Source organism: Citrus clementina, unplaced genomic scaffold, assembly GCF_000493195.1.
Source record: "Citrus clementina cultivar Clemenules unplaced genomic scaffold, Citrus_clementina_v1.0 scaffold_8, whole genome shotgun sequence".
NCBI classification, from domain to species: Eukaryota; Viridiplantae; Streptophyta; class Magnoliopsida; order Sapindales; family Rutaceae; genus Citrus; species Citrus x clementina.
The window spans coordinates 4,119,359-4,134,034 of record NW_006262022.1 but is presented as its reverse complement, the minus strand read 5'-3'; the positions used below and the strand labels follow the sequence as shown (position 1 = coordinate 4,134,034).

General features: G+C 29.5%; 2 protein-coding genes across 2 annotated transcripts; both read left to right on the top strand.

The window, feature by feature from the left end:
• The first annotated feature begins 1,087 nt into the window (after positions 1–1,087).
• Positions 1,088–1,980, top strand: LOC18034726. The gene has a single exon (XM_006423089.2). The coding sequence runs from the start codon at positions 1,102–1,104 to the stop codon at positions 1,816–1,818; it is 717 nt and encodes a 238-aa protein (XP_006423152.1). The 5' UTR covers positions 1,088–1,101; the 3' UTR covers positions 1,819–1,980.
• Positions 1,981–5,075: 3,095 nt separating this feature from the next.
• Positions 5,076–5,630, top strand: LOC18034722. The gene has a single exon (XM_006423088.1). It carries the CDS (start codon positions 5,076–5,078, stop codon positions 5,628–5,630), a length of 555 nt encoding a protein of 184 aa, XP_006423151.1.
• The last annotated feature ends 9,046 nt before the right edge of the window (positions 5,631–14,676 follow it).

Below are 14,676 nucleotides of genomic sequence, written 5' to 3'. Positions count from 1 at the left end.
TGAAAGGTCAACTATCACAAAAAAATTCCAACGTATATATATAATTAATAGGTATATGTTCGCTCAAGAAAATGATATGTTGATATACATCAGCAGAAGTTATTCTCTATCCATTACAAGAAGATTGGATATAATAAACAGATTGTGTGTCAATTACGGCCATCGATTTTGTTCTTTATGTCCTAGGTAGTTTTGATTACTGCTTAATTAGTTAATTAAATGAAATTGATGTCTAATCGCCGTAGTTTTTAATTTAATCTACAATTATAAGGTGTTTGGTAAATATTTAGAGCCATGTCATCGTGGATGGCTTACCACAATACGAAGCAGAGCTTGCGTAAGGCTTACTGTATATGTTACATTGTAGAGCCTGTAATTAGTTCTAGATATATATAAAGTTTCTGATGCTTTACGTATGATTAGAGTTCAAATCCTGGCATAATAGCATAATTGTTTTTCAAATCCCCGACCAACTTTTTAGATGCCAAGTTCTTATTCTTTCAAGAAAGTCCTAAGATTTGGCGTTAAGTTTCATGATCCATCTGGATAAATTCTTCCTTAATGCCTTCATTATTCAAATTTCTTGCTTTTAAACATTCCTAAGTTGACACTAATTTTTTCCAATTTATGGCAACCTGCTCATTTGTATAATACAAAAATAACAATAATAATTTATATGTATATATATATAAAGAATCTAGTAAAATAGAAATATCTTAGCACCAAAAGAGAACTGCTTCTTAGGATGGATTACATAATCATTTAGTCTCCATAATTGATATAAAGGATCATTTTAAAGTGAAAATTCGTATATATTCTTACGTGGGACAAGGCCCAATATGCCTTGTGTCTTCTCTTTTGACGTGGGGGGATTCCTTTGTGTTTAACACTCACTTATCACCATTACCACCATTGCCAAGCATAATTCCTGTACTTAGCTTCATCCACAAGCCACAACAAAATTTAAACCCTTAACTCTTGTTGCAAGAATATTAATAACTTCCAATCTCATTAACCAAAAGCCCAAAACACACCCCTTATAAATATGCTTCTGGGCTCATTTCCTGGAGACCACGCAAATTAATTAACACAAAATTCGTCATGAAATACAATGAAATATCCCACTTTAGCCACCCTCAACACAAGCTGAAATTTGAGTACAGTGAATTTCCATTCAAGTGTGATGGCTGCAAAGAAGTGGGGATCGGGTCGCGCTACAAGTGTTCGATATGCGATTTTGACCTTCACATGCACTGTGCCATCCCGTCTCCTTCAATCTGCCACCCTTTCTACACCAAATGTTCATTTCAGTTCTTTTCCCGGCCGCCCGGCGACAAGCCGAGGTACTGCAACGCCTGTGAGAAGGATGTTACAGGCTTCGTTTATCATTGCAAGTCATGTGGGTATGATCTTCACCCATGTTGTGCTAAGTTGCCAATGGTGCTTGATGATGGGGAAGTGAAGCTCTATTTGTACAGGAAAGTGAGCTCATCGTGTCACAAATGTGGACGTAAAGGGAGGAGTTGGAGTTACAGGTCTACGTGCAAGAATTACAACTTGCATGTTGCATGTGTTAAGGAGATGTTAGTGGAGAATTGGCATGAGCTTTATTCTGGGCGTGGGAGGAGTAGGAGATTGGAGACAAGAATCCCTACTTTGAAGAATACACTTCAAAGCCATCACAAAAAGAGCAAAGGGAAAGTGAAGAAGTGTTGTGAGATGGCTGCATTAGCGGTGCAATTTGTGATTTCAGCTGTGCTTGGGGATCCAACGGCTTTAATTGCCGGGGTTATTGGGTCTTTGATGTCTAGGGGTTGATGTAATTTTAGGCTAATGTGGGCTGGAGTTGTTGGGATTAATGTTGTTAATCCGGTTTAATTAAGTCTCTGAAGGGAATGTATGTTTTAAGTTGGGTAGCAACTAGCAAGTGGAGAAGATTAAGGTCCATGTGATGTGCCCTGTGTGTGAATAAATTCTATGCCAACGAATCCTAAGTTACTAAAAATGCTTCCGTTTCTTTTAAATTTTGGCTACTTGGGCCTGGTGAACGCCGCTCGCAACCCTTCAATTGAGTCAAAATTAATTTAAAAATTTTCCAATTCTTAAGCAGGTTATTATTTGTTTGTATGTATAGTGAGAAATATGACTTGAATTGAGTTGGTTTGATTATTATTATTATTATTATGCACATCATTTGAGCCGCAAAAAATGTTTTTTAAATTGGGTGGCTGTCAATTTTTATTTCTGAAGCAAAACTTTTGTCATCACCACAAGAGTATATTTGGCACACCACATTCCACCACATTACACTACATTAAAATGCTACACAATATTAACTTGATACAATAACTTATTTGGCTGAAAAGGAATATGTATAAGGGACTGTGTCGCATTAGCTTGTCTTTTTTTTTTCTTTTACTTTTAATTTAAAAATAATAATAATAATAATAATAATAATAATAATAATAATAATAATAATAATAATAATTTTTAATATAATATAAATTTTTATTTTTATTTTACATTATAATTATTAATATAAATTAATAAATTAATAATTTATTATTCAATAATATTATATAATATTTTAATTTATAATATATTTTTTTTTTATTTTTACATTATAATGTATTAATAAATATATAATTTAATATAACTAATAATAAATATTTAAATATGAATAAATTTGAATAATATTAATTTAAAATTTATATTAATATAAATAACAATATAAAAAGTTATTACATATACTACAGAACTTTTACTTAGATTATTTAGTATAATTCATTTTGTTAGTGAATATATTATAATACTTGTATCATTTTATTATTTTATGATATCATGTGGTATGTATAAACTTTTATTCTATCATCCTAAGATGACTTTTGAACTAATCTTATAGGTTTTAACTATCTATTTTTGTTGTTATATTATTTAGAGATTATTTGATTAAATTATTTTCTTCGATCTTTATTTCACATGTTATATATTTAGAAAATACTGAAAATAAATTTTATGCTTTCAAAAATTAACGGCTATAAGCTTCAATTTTTATGACGAATTATGATATTTTTTAACATTTACCCAAAAAAATTATTAAATTTCTAAAATTTAAGATTTCTATATTTAGTATTTTTCTTATAATAATAAATATTATTTTATAATTATATAATTTAAATTAATCACAAAAATTAATAAAATACAATGCAACACCAAATATAATCTAATTAAAAATTAATATAATACAGTACAACACCAAAAATTGTATAACATTGTTGTAATACAGTCTAATAAAATATAGTATACTATAATACAATGTGGGAAACACACCCTAATATCGCTAGATTGCAATATAGTATTTAAAAGTAAATGGAATGAAATTGCTTTGAAGAAAATTTTAAAGACGTGAACTAAACTTATTTTATTTTTTAAAATAGAAATATTTGAAGTAAGAGCGTTAAATGCAATTTTACAAATCCCTTTTCATGGCTGTGGATGGCGCCCATGGTTCAACCCCATCCGAGTAATTTGGATAAAATTAACCATTGACGTTCAGTTTCAGCAATGAATATGGGCAGATTGGTGGTTATTATAATGGGCTTCTATTTTTCTAAGTATGGGCTTCTAGTCTTCCATTAAAAAGCAAAGATCAGTTTACATAACCCATTATATATATATATATATATAGATCGAGAGAGAGATGTTTAAGTCAGGAATTTTAAAGTGCGGAAAAATAAGGGAAATCTTTAAAATTGTATGGTTTTAAAGGCTTAAAACTGTAAGCCTTTAAAACCGTATGGTTTTAAAGCTTTTTCGGACTTTCCCACACTTTAAAATTTCTGACCAAAAAACTACTATATATATATATTATCCTCAATTGTTTTGTTATAAATATAATTAATTTATATTTTGACTTAATGATAAAGAGTTGCTGAATTCTCGAGAGCTCAATGCCACATCCATTCTAAATTTGGATTTTTTAATTAAAATTTATTTGAAAGTAATTTGAACAAACTTTTCAATACCATCTATTCAAAATATTTTTATTTGAGATTAAGATCTTCCAACTAATCATAAACATGCTTCCCAATAAACATAAACTAGAAAATGACACTTACACCCCTAAAGTTTGGAGAAACGGTCATGTAGATTCCAAGTTTTTAATAAAAGATACTAGGATTTTATTTTGACTATAATACCCTTTGTAAATAGTAACTAAAAATTGATTTATTTTTTAATAAATACAAATATAATTTAAATAGTTTAATGTTTCTAATAGACGAATAATCTTTCAATTTTTTAGTATATAAAATAAATTTAGAAGGTAGACTATTATATTTATTTTAATAACATATTTGTATTTACTGTAATAATTTTAAATAAATCTTTGGGTTAGATTGATTTTACAATTAATAAATATATCTCATATATTAATAATATTAAAATTATTTTATATAGTATTGAAAATAATTTGAATTTTTAAATATTTATTTTAATATTACGTTTATATTTATTATAAAAATCAGTTTAATATAATATAAGATTGTAAAGTATAATTTTTTAAGTAATGAAATTATTTTAAAATGTATATATTGTTATATTTATTTATTATAAAATATTAGAGTCACTTTTTTTTTTTGAGTTAATAGAGTTAAAGGGTACATTAGAATCAAAAGGAAGTCTTGATCTTCCTTATCAAGAACTTGAGGTTCAGGGTCTACATGACCGTTTCCCCAAGCTTTATGATGTGTGTGCCCTTACTACCTGAAATTAATTGTTAAGAACTTAATTTTCCTAGTGAAAAAATGGCTAAATTCTCCCAAGTAGCTGATTCGCAAAAGACGAACTAGTTAGGGATATTTTTCTTAGTTATTTTTATTAATTGCTTACCCATCAAAGGGTTATTTGTAATTAGCCTAAAGGCTTATTATTGATTGAATTAAGCAAAGCCATGTAGTCAATGAGTCCAAAAATTGACGAGGAACACCAAGTACAAAGTTAACTTGATACTATAAGCAAAAAGAAATAATTTAAATATCAGTGTTCTAATAAATTAATCTCTGGTTTGATTAAACATGGGCAATGGCAGCTCAAGTACTAGTGTAGCTACAGCCAAAGTGATCCTCCCCCATGGTGAGCTCAAAGAATTCGCGAACCCAATTAGGGTTTCAGATATACTACAAGAAAACCATAGTTGTTTTATCATAAACTCAAATGACTTGGACTTCAACAAAGTTGTTTTAGCCATGAATGAAATTGAGGAGCTTCAAGTAGGTGAGCTTTACTTTGCTTTGCCATTGAGTTGGTTAAATAGTCCACTTAGGGCTGAAGATATGGCTAACTTGGCAATTAGGGCAAGCTTGGCATTGAATATGGGCAGTGGGGGTGGAGAGAAGTGCTGCTTTTGCATGCCGTGTAGGATTAAGATTAAAAGAGTAAATGATCAAACAACATTTACAACTAGCAATAGGGATGATGATGATGTGTCTAGTGAATTGATGCTGAACAACGGTAGCAGTGGTGATGGTTACAGTAGTTGTGATGTCAGATTTGTGAAGAAGGGTAAACAGAAAATTGGTGGGAGGAGAGGAAGATTTGTTACTAAATTGAGTGTCATTTTGGAGAAGTGAGTATGAGGATTGGGGGAAGGCATTCAACTTCTTATTTTGATTTTTCTTCTTCTTTTTGTTTTGTTTCTATCTTTCTGCGTTTGAGTAAATAAGAAAAGAATTCATCATATTATGTCATTTACATTTCGTTCATATTTATTTCTTTATTTTTTGAGAAAAGGATAGTTACACCTTTATAAATTGAGAAAATGATCATGTAAAACCCAAGGTTTTAATAAGGGACACCACGATTCCTTTCTGTTAATTTTTACTGTTAACTTGGATAGAAAATATTAAATATTATTATACCCTTATAATGCACTCACTGTTAGTGGTGGGTTGCTGCTATGTGTAGTTTCAGTGGATTGCAATGAGGAGGACGAAACATTTGCAGTCAATATTTCGTACAAACATCAAACAACCATCTTAAGTAACAATCCACCAAAAACTAAAACGACATCAATTAATTCCATAGTCATACATTTTCAAATACAAAAGTAAACAATACTTCTAACCCACTCCTTATACAATTCAGACCTCATTCAAGATGGATAAGATTAGCCATACATATTGTATTTATCAACCAACAAACAAAATAAACAATTGGCTTTATGCACATCAATATCTAAAATTATTTTGTATGCAAATAATTTTAATTTTAAAAGAAAGTGAAAATTATCTACTTTTGGATCATTTTATTTTCCTTTAGTTTTGATCTGCTACTGCTACTAAATCATAACATCAAACACTAACCCATTTTTCAATATATGCACAAATCAATCAAAGCATGCAAAATCAATGGATAAAATTGATCATGAACATTTAAAAAAAAACACAAAAATTTGCCAAAGCTCCCGAAAGCCCACAACCCATTGACCATGAACTCTTAAGTCATGTGCTTGCAAATAAGTGCATCATCATTTACATGGTCGAAATAAACCAAATAAGTAAAATCAAACAGAGAGAAAGTTCTTTCTCACCTTACATCACTAGGCAAACAATTATGGGTTATTATTTTGAAAACTTGAATAGTATATTGGTCATTGTGAAATCCTCCTCCAAAACCACAAATTATACATATTCTATACTAATTTTAGTTCGGCAACGAAAAAAAAATTCTAATAAAATGGGTTAGGTTTTTTCGTTTTGCACAAAGTGTGTTGGAGAAGATGAAAAATAGTAGAATACATTTTAATTGGCATAGTGTTACGGGATGTTGTACAAAGTGTGTAGGAGAAGATATAAAGAATAGTAGAATACATTTTAATTGCCGTAGTGTTACGGGATGAGTATGTTGCGCAGCAACTCGAACGACACTTAGACAACTTCTAGCACAAAGTTGCTAAGTAAGGCTATTAAACTTCTCAAACTAGTCAAGAAAGAATACTTGCAAGGAAACCAGAGAGAAGGGAGCAATATGGCCAAAGCGAATTTTATTACTCGAAAAGACAATATAAGATAACTTTACAAGGATGCTTGAGTTGTTAGGCGTGTGGTGTTGAGCAAAATAGTGGATGCCTTCTCCTATTTATAGGGGGACTTGCCTAGATCTAGAGAGTTCCGCGCAAGTTGCACAAGTTGCCTAAAAATCTACTAGGTTCTAGAATACATAAGTGTAGAATTATTTAGATAATACAAGTTGTAGAGATGAATTCTAGAATCGGGCAGGGCTTGTTCACTTTGGCTTGTGAATTTGGGCTTTCCGCTTACTAAGCGCACCATGGTTCATTAATTGTATGAGGCAGCTTATTATTGAGCATATACCCTCATGCTAAACGCATCTCGCATTTGGGCGGACTTTTACTAAGTGAACCCATGCACACCAATTCAGCTTCCGTTTGTGGCAAAATTCAGCGGCTCGTAACAGTAGGCATGTATAGATTTTTTTCTAATTAAGTTATGAGATATAGCATCGATTGGATGCTTTAGTGTCAGGTCCAGCCAGCCTTTTTAAAATTGCGAGTTAATACAAAGTAAAAGTACTTAAATATCTTTTTTTCCATCCAAATTAACCATAAAATGTAATGGAAGAGGTTTTGCTGTCCCTTATTGAAAATTTGAAGGTCTCTATGACTATTTCTTCAAACTATAGAGGTGTAGCTGTCATTTTCCCTTTTTTATTTTTTTCTTAAATCTATGATCCAACCCTTCTCCCGGTTCATAATCTTAGGTCCTTTTTGAACTTGCAATTAAAACAATAAAACAATTCTTTTCATAATGTTTTGTCTAAAAAACATTTTACAAATTTTTTAAATATCTATAGATTGTAACTATTAAGAGAAAATCATTACGTAGATGGTGGGCATTAACTACTATTCTTTATTCCAATGTTGCAAATGTGATAACTACGGTGCATTCAGTTTTTTTGTTTTCAAATTTCATTTTTTGTTTTCTGAATTCAGGAAACACCAAATATGCTGGACAAGCTTTGCTCCGTTTTCAACTGTTAAATTTCGTAAACAATACAATAATTTAAGTTTTCAATCATATTATCATATTATGCATTATTTTTTTAAAATTTATGTAATATTTATTTTAGACAATAACTACTAAAAAATGAACAACGAAATGACTTTGACGCAACGATATATGTATCCGAACATATATAATTAATTTAGTACTTAGTCCACAAGTAATCAACTAAAGTTATCCGATGATCTTATTCAAAAAAATAAATCAGAAGGATACCTCAAATAAAATAAAACAAAATTAAAGTGCAACAGCTTTGTCAAAAAGTGATGGAGAAATAATTAACCTTTTAGCACCGCGTGAATTGTGACTTGTAACCATTATTAATAAAATTAAAATTCCCAGTTCCTTTCACTGATTGTTACCACTTGACGAATAAAAATTAATTTTTTCATTAAAGTATCATCCTCTTGTAAGTCACGACTTTGAAACTATTGATTGCCGCAGTCGTGGAATTTTTCTCTGAGTGCAGAAAAAAATTATATATATATATATATATATATATATATATATATATTTTGAGTGGTAGATTCATCATAAATTCTTGTAAGTCTAGGTCAATGCTTTGTATCATTAACTGAAATCCAATTTTTTTTTTTTAAAAAATGCTTTCTTAAAATATATTATTTTTAAACTGCATATACTGCACACACAGAGACTCAAAAACTCGAGTCTTGATTGTAATCATGGTTAAGACAAAGAAAGAAAGAAAGAAAGAAATTTGATATACACGCTTCAATTAAGAAAATTAATACTCTTTCAAAGGCCTATCTTCTGAAAGTGGTTGAGAAGCATTATCCCACCCAATGGAGAAATTCGACGAGTAGTTTTATAATTAATTAAAGAAATTGTGGAATTTCCCGTGTCATTTTGAATGGTTTTTCACCAAAGTTATACGTTACCTTCATTTTAAATTGGTTCCTTTGAACAACAAATATACGATATTCGATTTGTACTAATAATTAATTAGTTTCTCCAGTACATATACAGACCAAAAATTTTAGCCTTAAGCGTTTAATAATCACCTTCTGCATTATCCAAACGATAAATATTAATTAAATAGTCGTGGTCTTATATGTATGTTTCTTGTGTGGAACGTAACTAGCCATTAGATTGGAAAAAATCAATTCTGGAAATGAAGACGAATCACGAGCATCCCCAAAGAAACGGCAGCACATAAATACTTGCTTAAAATGTTTAATTAAAAGCACGTTGTGGAAGGAATAATGTATTTTTGTTTTTTCCAATATGACCAATTGAAGGAATATAAACCAATAACTAATTAATTTTATTAATTAAATAAACCCTAAGACAAGAAACTTGTATATATATATATATATATCTTCTTCCTCCCTCGAGTATCTCCTCACTCTTCACAAGCTTGTGGAATAATTAAATTAAGAAAAATTTATATATGGGTATTTGTAACTCATGTGAATCAACTAATGTAGCCACGGCAAAGGTGATACTCCACGATGGCAGGCTTCAAGAATTTGCATACCCAGTTAGGGTTTCACAAGTACTAGAGAAAAACCCTATGAGTTTTGTATGCAACATGGATGATATGGATTTCGATAGCTTTCTTTCGGGTATTAATGGCGATGAAATGCTTCAACCGGGCCGACTATACTTTGCCTTGCCGGTGAGTTGGTTGAAGAGTCCTCTTAGAGTTGAGAAGATGGTTTCTTTGGCAGTGAAGGCAAGTTTGGCTTTGAATAAGATGAGAGGTGGCCGGGGAAAGTGTTGTGGTTGTGTGGTGAAAAAAGATGATTTTTGGTTGGATTTTAGTACTAGGGTTTTGGATTCGAGCAGTCCGAAGATAGTAGTTGGCGGTGGTGGCGACGGTAGTGGAGGATCAATGCTGAATCGAAAGGGGCGTGGTGGAAGAGGTAGGTTTACTACAAAGTTAAACGTTATTTTTGAGGAATAAAATGATGATCATGAGTGATAAAATTAATGATAGAGATATAAATTCTTGTACAAATTGATGTGTCGTAAAAAATTGATTTCATAATTTTCACGTGTCCATTTTATTAATTACATTAAATTTTTATATTTTTATCAACAAATATATAGGGTATCAACACATTGCTTAATTTTAAAACTTGTATCCCTATGATGCATGTATTCTTAACTTTTTTTGTTTGTTTTATTTTTAAAATTTTTTAGGATTTTTTTATTATTGTTGAAATTTAAGAATTAAATATGGAATTGATTTTATGCCTTTTTTTTAAGTATTGAAACTGTAGAATAAAAAGAGGCCTTATATAAAAAATTCACTTAGGGCTCCAAATACTCTAAAGCTGGTCTTGATGAGGTCGTATATGAGTTTAATGATTAGGTTTAAATTAGTTAATTGCTGTTACACAAAATTGATTTTGATCAAGATATATATAGGGGAACTGTTCCAATTCGAGACTCTCAGATTGGAACAGTGTCCAGGCTGGTGGCTGCACAAGGTGAGGCCCACATGCGGCCGACCAAAAAAATAAAAAGAAAGCCACCAACGAAATCCAACAGCCCTTAGTGGATTCCGGGTCTGTGATGCAATTACTGCCGTATATGTATATAGTCTTTTTCTAGTGCGAGTGCCCTCATTTTTTTTTTCTTGCAGACATGTTAACTTGAGTGGTTTAATAGAGTTAATGTTTAATACTATTAAATCACATGGTTTTACATTGTATTAACTCTAATAAGTCGTACTGCTTAACAATATGTCCCTATTTAAAAAAAAAATTAGGGTGCCTATACCTGTGAATTATACTATATATATATATATATAGAGAGAGAGAGAGAGAGAGAGAGAGATCTATAGTGACACTCCATATAAGAATAACCTCTACACGCTCATAAAATATAATGGTCCCAATTTGCGCTAGTTATAAATAAGAATAAACTTCATATTATAATAAGTTAAAATTCATCCACATCCCCATCTTAAAGACTTTGCCTTCACATATTAATAATTATCTATGTATTATAAAATTTATATGCTATGTTGCATTAAATGATTAAGATGAAATAAAGTATTTTTATAAAGCTAGTTGGGACAAAGATTCATTCTTAAGATTTGTTATCAAATCATCGTATAATATTTATAGAATTTACGTTAATAGAAAAAGATTAAAGAGAATGCAATCGTTTAAACTTTTAATATGATTTTGTGTATTCTCAATACCATATAAATACATTTATTAGTTTTTTTTGAAACTATGTGTACCTCTTTTGTCAATGCCTATACATGAGATTTGACATGCTTCATTAATTAATTATTAATGTAGTGCATATTTTACTTTTATATCACTTACAAATTAAAGATTACTAAGTCAAATTAATAAATTTTTATAACTATATCTCTATTAAATTATAATGTCCGCCTATTAATAAAATTAGTTTGGTCCTAACATTATATTTATAAAATTCTTTTTACTGTATACATCGCGGCACGCGGTGTCATTCATTTTCTTTTATAAAGGAAAGAGCATTTGTAATTTCCTTTATGCAATGGACAAAAAAAATGGGGACGAAGCTGGAAAAGGAAAAAAAAAGTGAAAAGTTGATTGCCGTGTAAATCGTGGAATATTAAAGCTTGACGCCAAGACGAGGAGTGATTGACTGAACAGTGATTGACTAATAGGAATTCAAATTCAATAAAGTGCATTAGAAAACCATTGAGATTTTTACCATCCCTAAATAATAAGGTTTAGATGGATGCACTAATATAAATTTAATATATTAATCGTATTCTAATTTAATAGAATGAGTAGTTATAGCTGTTATATTCTAAATGATTAGTAGAAATGATTTATTATTATTTAATAAATTTGAATTGAATTTTTTTTTACGTTATATACTTCCTTAAGGAAAAGGTAAGTTTAAAATGAAATTAAAAGAAAAATACAATCCCATTATATGGAGTCTGAATTAGAATGAGACATTCAACAAGATGTCAAATATTGTTTTTTAGGAGTGGGGAGGAATGTATATATGCGTGCATATGTGCGTGTGTGTTCTAATTAGAGAGTCCCAGATTGGAATAGTGTCCAGGACAAATGCTAGCGGCCTCTGGATTTAAATCTAAATGCCACCAATGGCTGTTCATGATGGGCTCCGCCATGTCTACCCAACACAAAGAAAAAAAAAAAGGAAGCCACCAGGTTTCTCGGGTAGTGCTGAAAATCTCAGACCCTCGAATTAGATCACTCTCTCTCTCTCTCTCTCTCTCTATATATATATATATATATATATATATATATATATATGCGGATGTAAAAATATGAATTTTGCACAGATTCATTATTACACCATAAATTATGTCGTGAATCTACATGAAATTTACATTTATGTATTCACACATGAGAATTATTAGATATTTAAGATACTTTTAAGTATTTGGTATATTGGACGCAATTATACAACCAACTAATATATTGTATAACACATGTAATTAAATTTAACATATTTACTATTTGTAGAATTGTCTTTTTTAAAAAATATGCACATGATAGAAAATCATTTAATTATTTAATGACTAACGTGGTACCTTTAATATATTTTATTATATGCTCTTGGGGAGGGTTGTTTGCATTGAACCTTAATTATCTTTATCAATAATGGATTATGCTTTTTGTTTTCCCTTTTCTTTTCCCAATAAGAACAAATGAATATACCCTTAAATGGAAAATCCTATAGCTAGGGGTCAAGTCTTAGTCCAGCTTTTGACTGGTATTTTCCATCAAAGTTAAATTGGCTTTGGCCGCAGGGCCCATCGACCACTCGCATGCGTTAAACACAGTGAAAGTGATTTTGTTACCAATGATATGATAAAGTTTAAAAAGAAGAAAAGGAATGAAAGCTCCGGTAGCACTAGCAATAATTGATCAAAACACGGGTCTTGTTAAGAGTCTTCCCACCAAAGAACAATAAATGTGAAAGATACGATCATTCACAAGAAGCTGCAATTTTTTAATTACTTAAGTTCCCTGGATTCACCTCGATGCTTCCCAGCGAGGCCGCAACAAAACAATAATATAAGGCCACGGCTACGCAACGCGTGTGAGAAATTTCCATCCTTTTGCCCTGTGAATTCTTTTTGCCTCCATTTTCGATAATTACTTGAAATAATATTAATTAAATGCGTACAGATTCGTTAAGTTTCTGTAATTTTAACATTATTGTAATTTTAACATTATACATGTGTCACTCTGTTGGATATTAATTTTTTCTCCGGTTTCGTTGCCACAAAGTTGGGAGTTATGAGTCCCATGAGCATGACATGCTTTATATAAATTAATTCTCCATTTCATTCAGGTTGTGTTTACTTTTTAGAGTGGGAGTGAGGAGTGTGGATTCTTCACACTTCAGTGTTTACTTCAACAAATTGGTTCCAGATTAAGAATCCCACTCCGTGGGCCCCATCCATTTTTGGAGTGGGGAGTGGGAGTGGGACTCCCATGGGCCATGGGGAGTGGGATCCACTCCCACCTCTCCATTTTTTACCATTTTTAATTTAATTTAATTTAATTTAATAATTTATATTTAATAAAATAAAATTAATAATATTATATTTATTTGAATAATATTATTATATTTATTTTAAAAATAATAGTACTATATTGATTTAATATTAATAATAATAGTAATAAATAGTTTATTATAAGAAAATATTAATTTTGTACTAAATAATATTACATTATTAGTTTATATAATAATAAATTTAATATAATTATATTAAATAAAATAAAATAATGTTTCATTTTATATTTACCCTCTTTTTATTAAATTTACTATAATTATATTTAATAAATATTTAAATAATATTATATTTATTAAAATAATATTATTATATTTAACTAAATAACAATTTGGTTTGATTCTAAGTCTAAATTACTTAAAAATAATATTATTATATTAATAGAGAATTAATAATATTACTATATACCATCTTTATTTGAAAATATAATATTATTATATTTATTTTAAAATATTAGTATTATATTTATTTAATATTAATAATTAATACTAATAAATAGTTTATTCTAAGAAAATATTAATTTCATACTATGTTAATAGTAAAAATATTTCATTTATATTGCCCTTATCAATAATTTTTAATTTATATAATTAAAATTAAAATTAATAAAAAAATTATGATGTTCATAATTAAGAATATTAATAATTATTATAAATTTACAAATATAATAAAATAAATGTTTATTCATTAAATATATTTTTTTATTAACTTTGTAATTAAAAACTATAATTCTTTAAATAAGAATAAAATTGTAATTTGAAACTATTTACTCCCAATCCAAGACAAAGTAAACACATAAATTGAATTCTGATCTCCATTACATGCTTCCATTTTAGTGTAAGTAAACAACTTACTCCCACTCCCACTCCCACTCCACACTCTCAATCCTAGGATTCCCACTCCAATCCAAAAAATAAACGCTACCTCAGATTAGGCATGTCCTTTGAAAAATACAGTGAGAATGTATGTTTTATTCCTGATAAATATCATATTTATTATTTATAATCTTATTAAATATTTAATTATCTGTTTTATCTCTCCCTTTAATAAATAACATATAAAGTT

Coding starts and splice junctions, on each gene's coding strand:
- LOC18034726 (XM_006423089.2), top strand. CDS start 1,102: ATGAAATACAATGAAATATCCCACTTTAGCCACCCTCAACACAAGCTG.
- LOC18034722 (XM_006423088.1), top strand. CDS start 5,076: ATGGGCAATGGCAGCTCAAGTACTAGTGTAGCTACAGCCAAAGTGATC.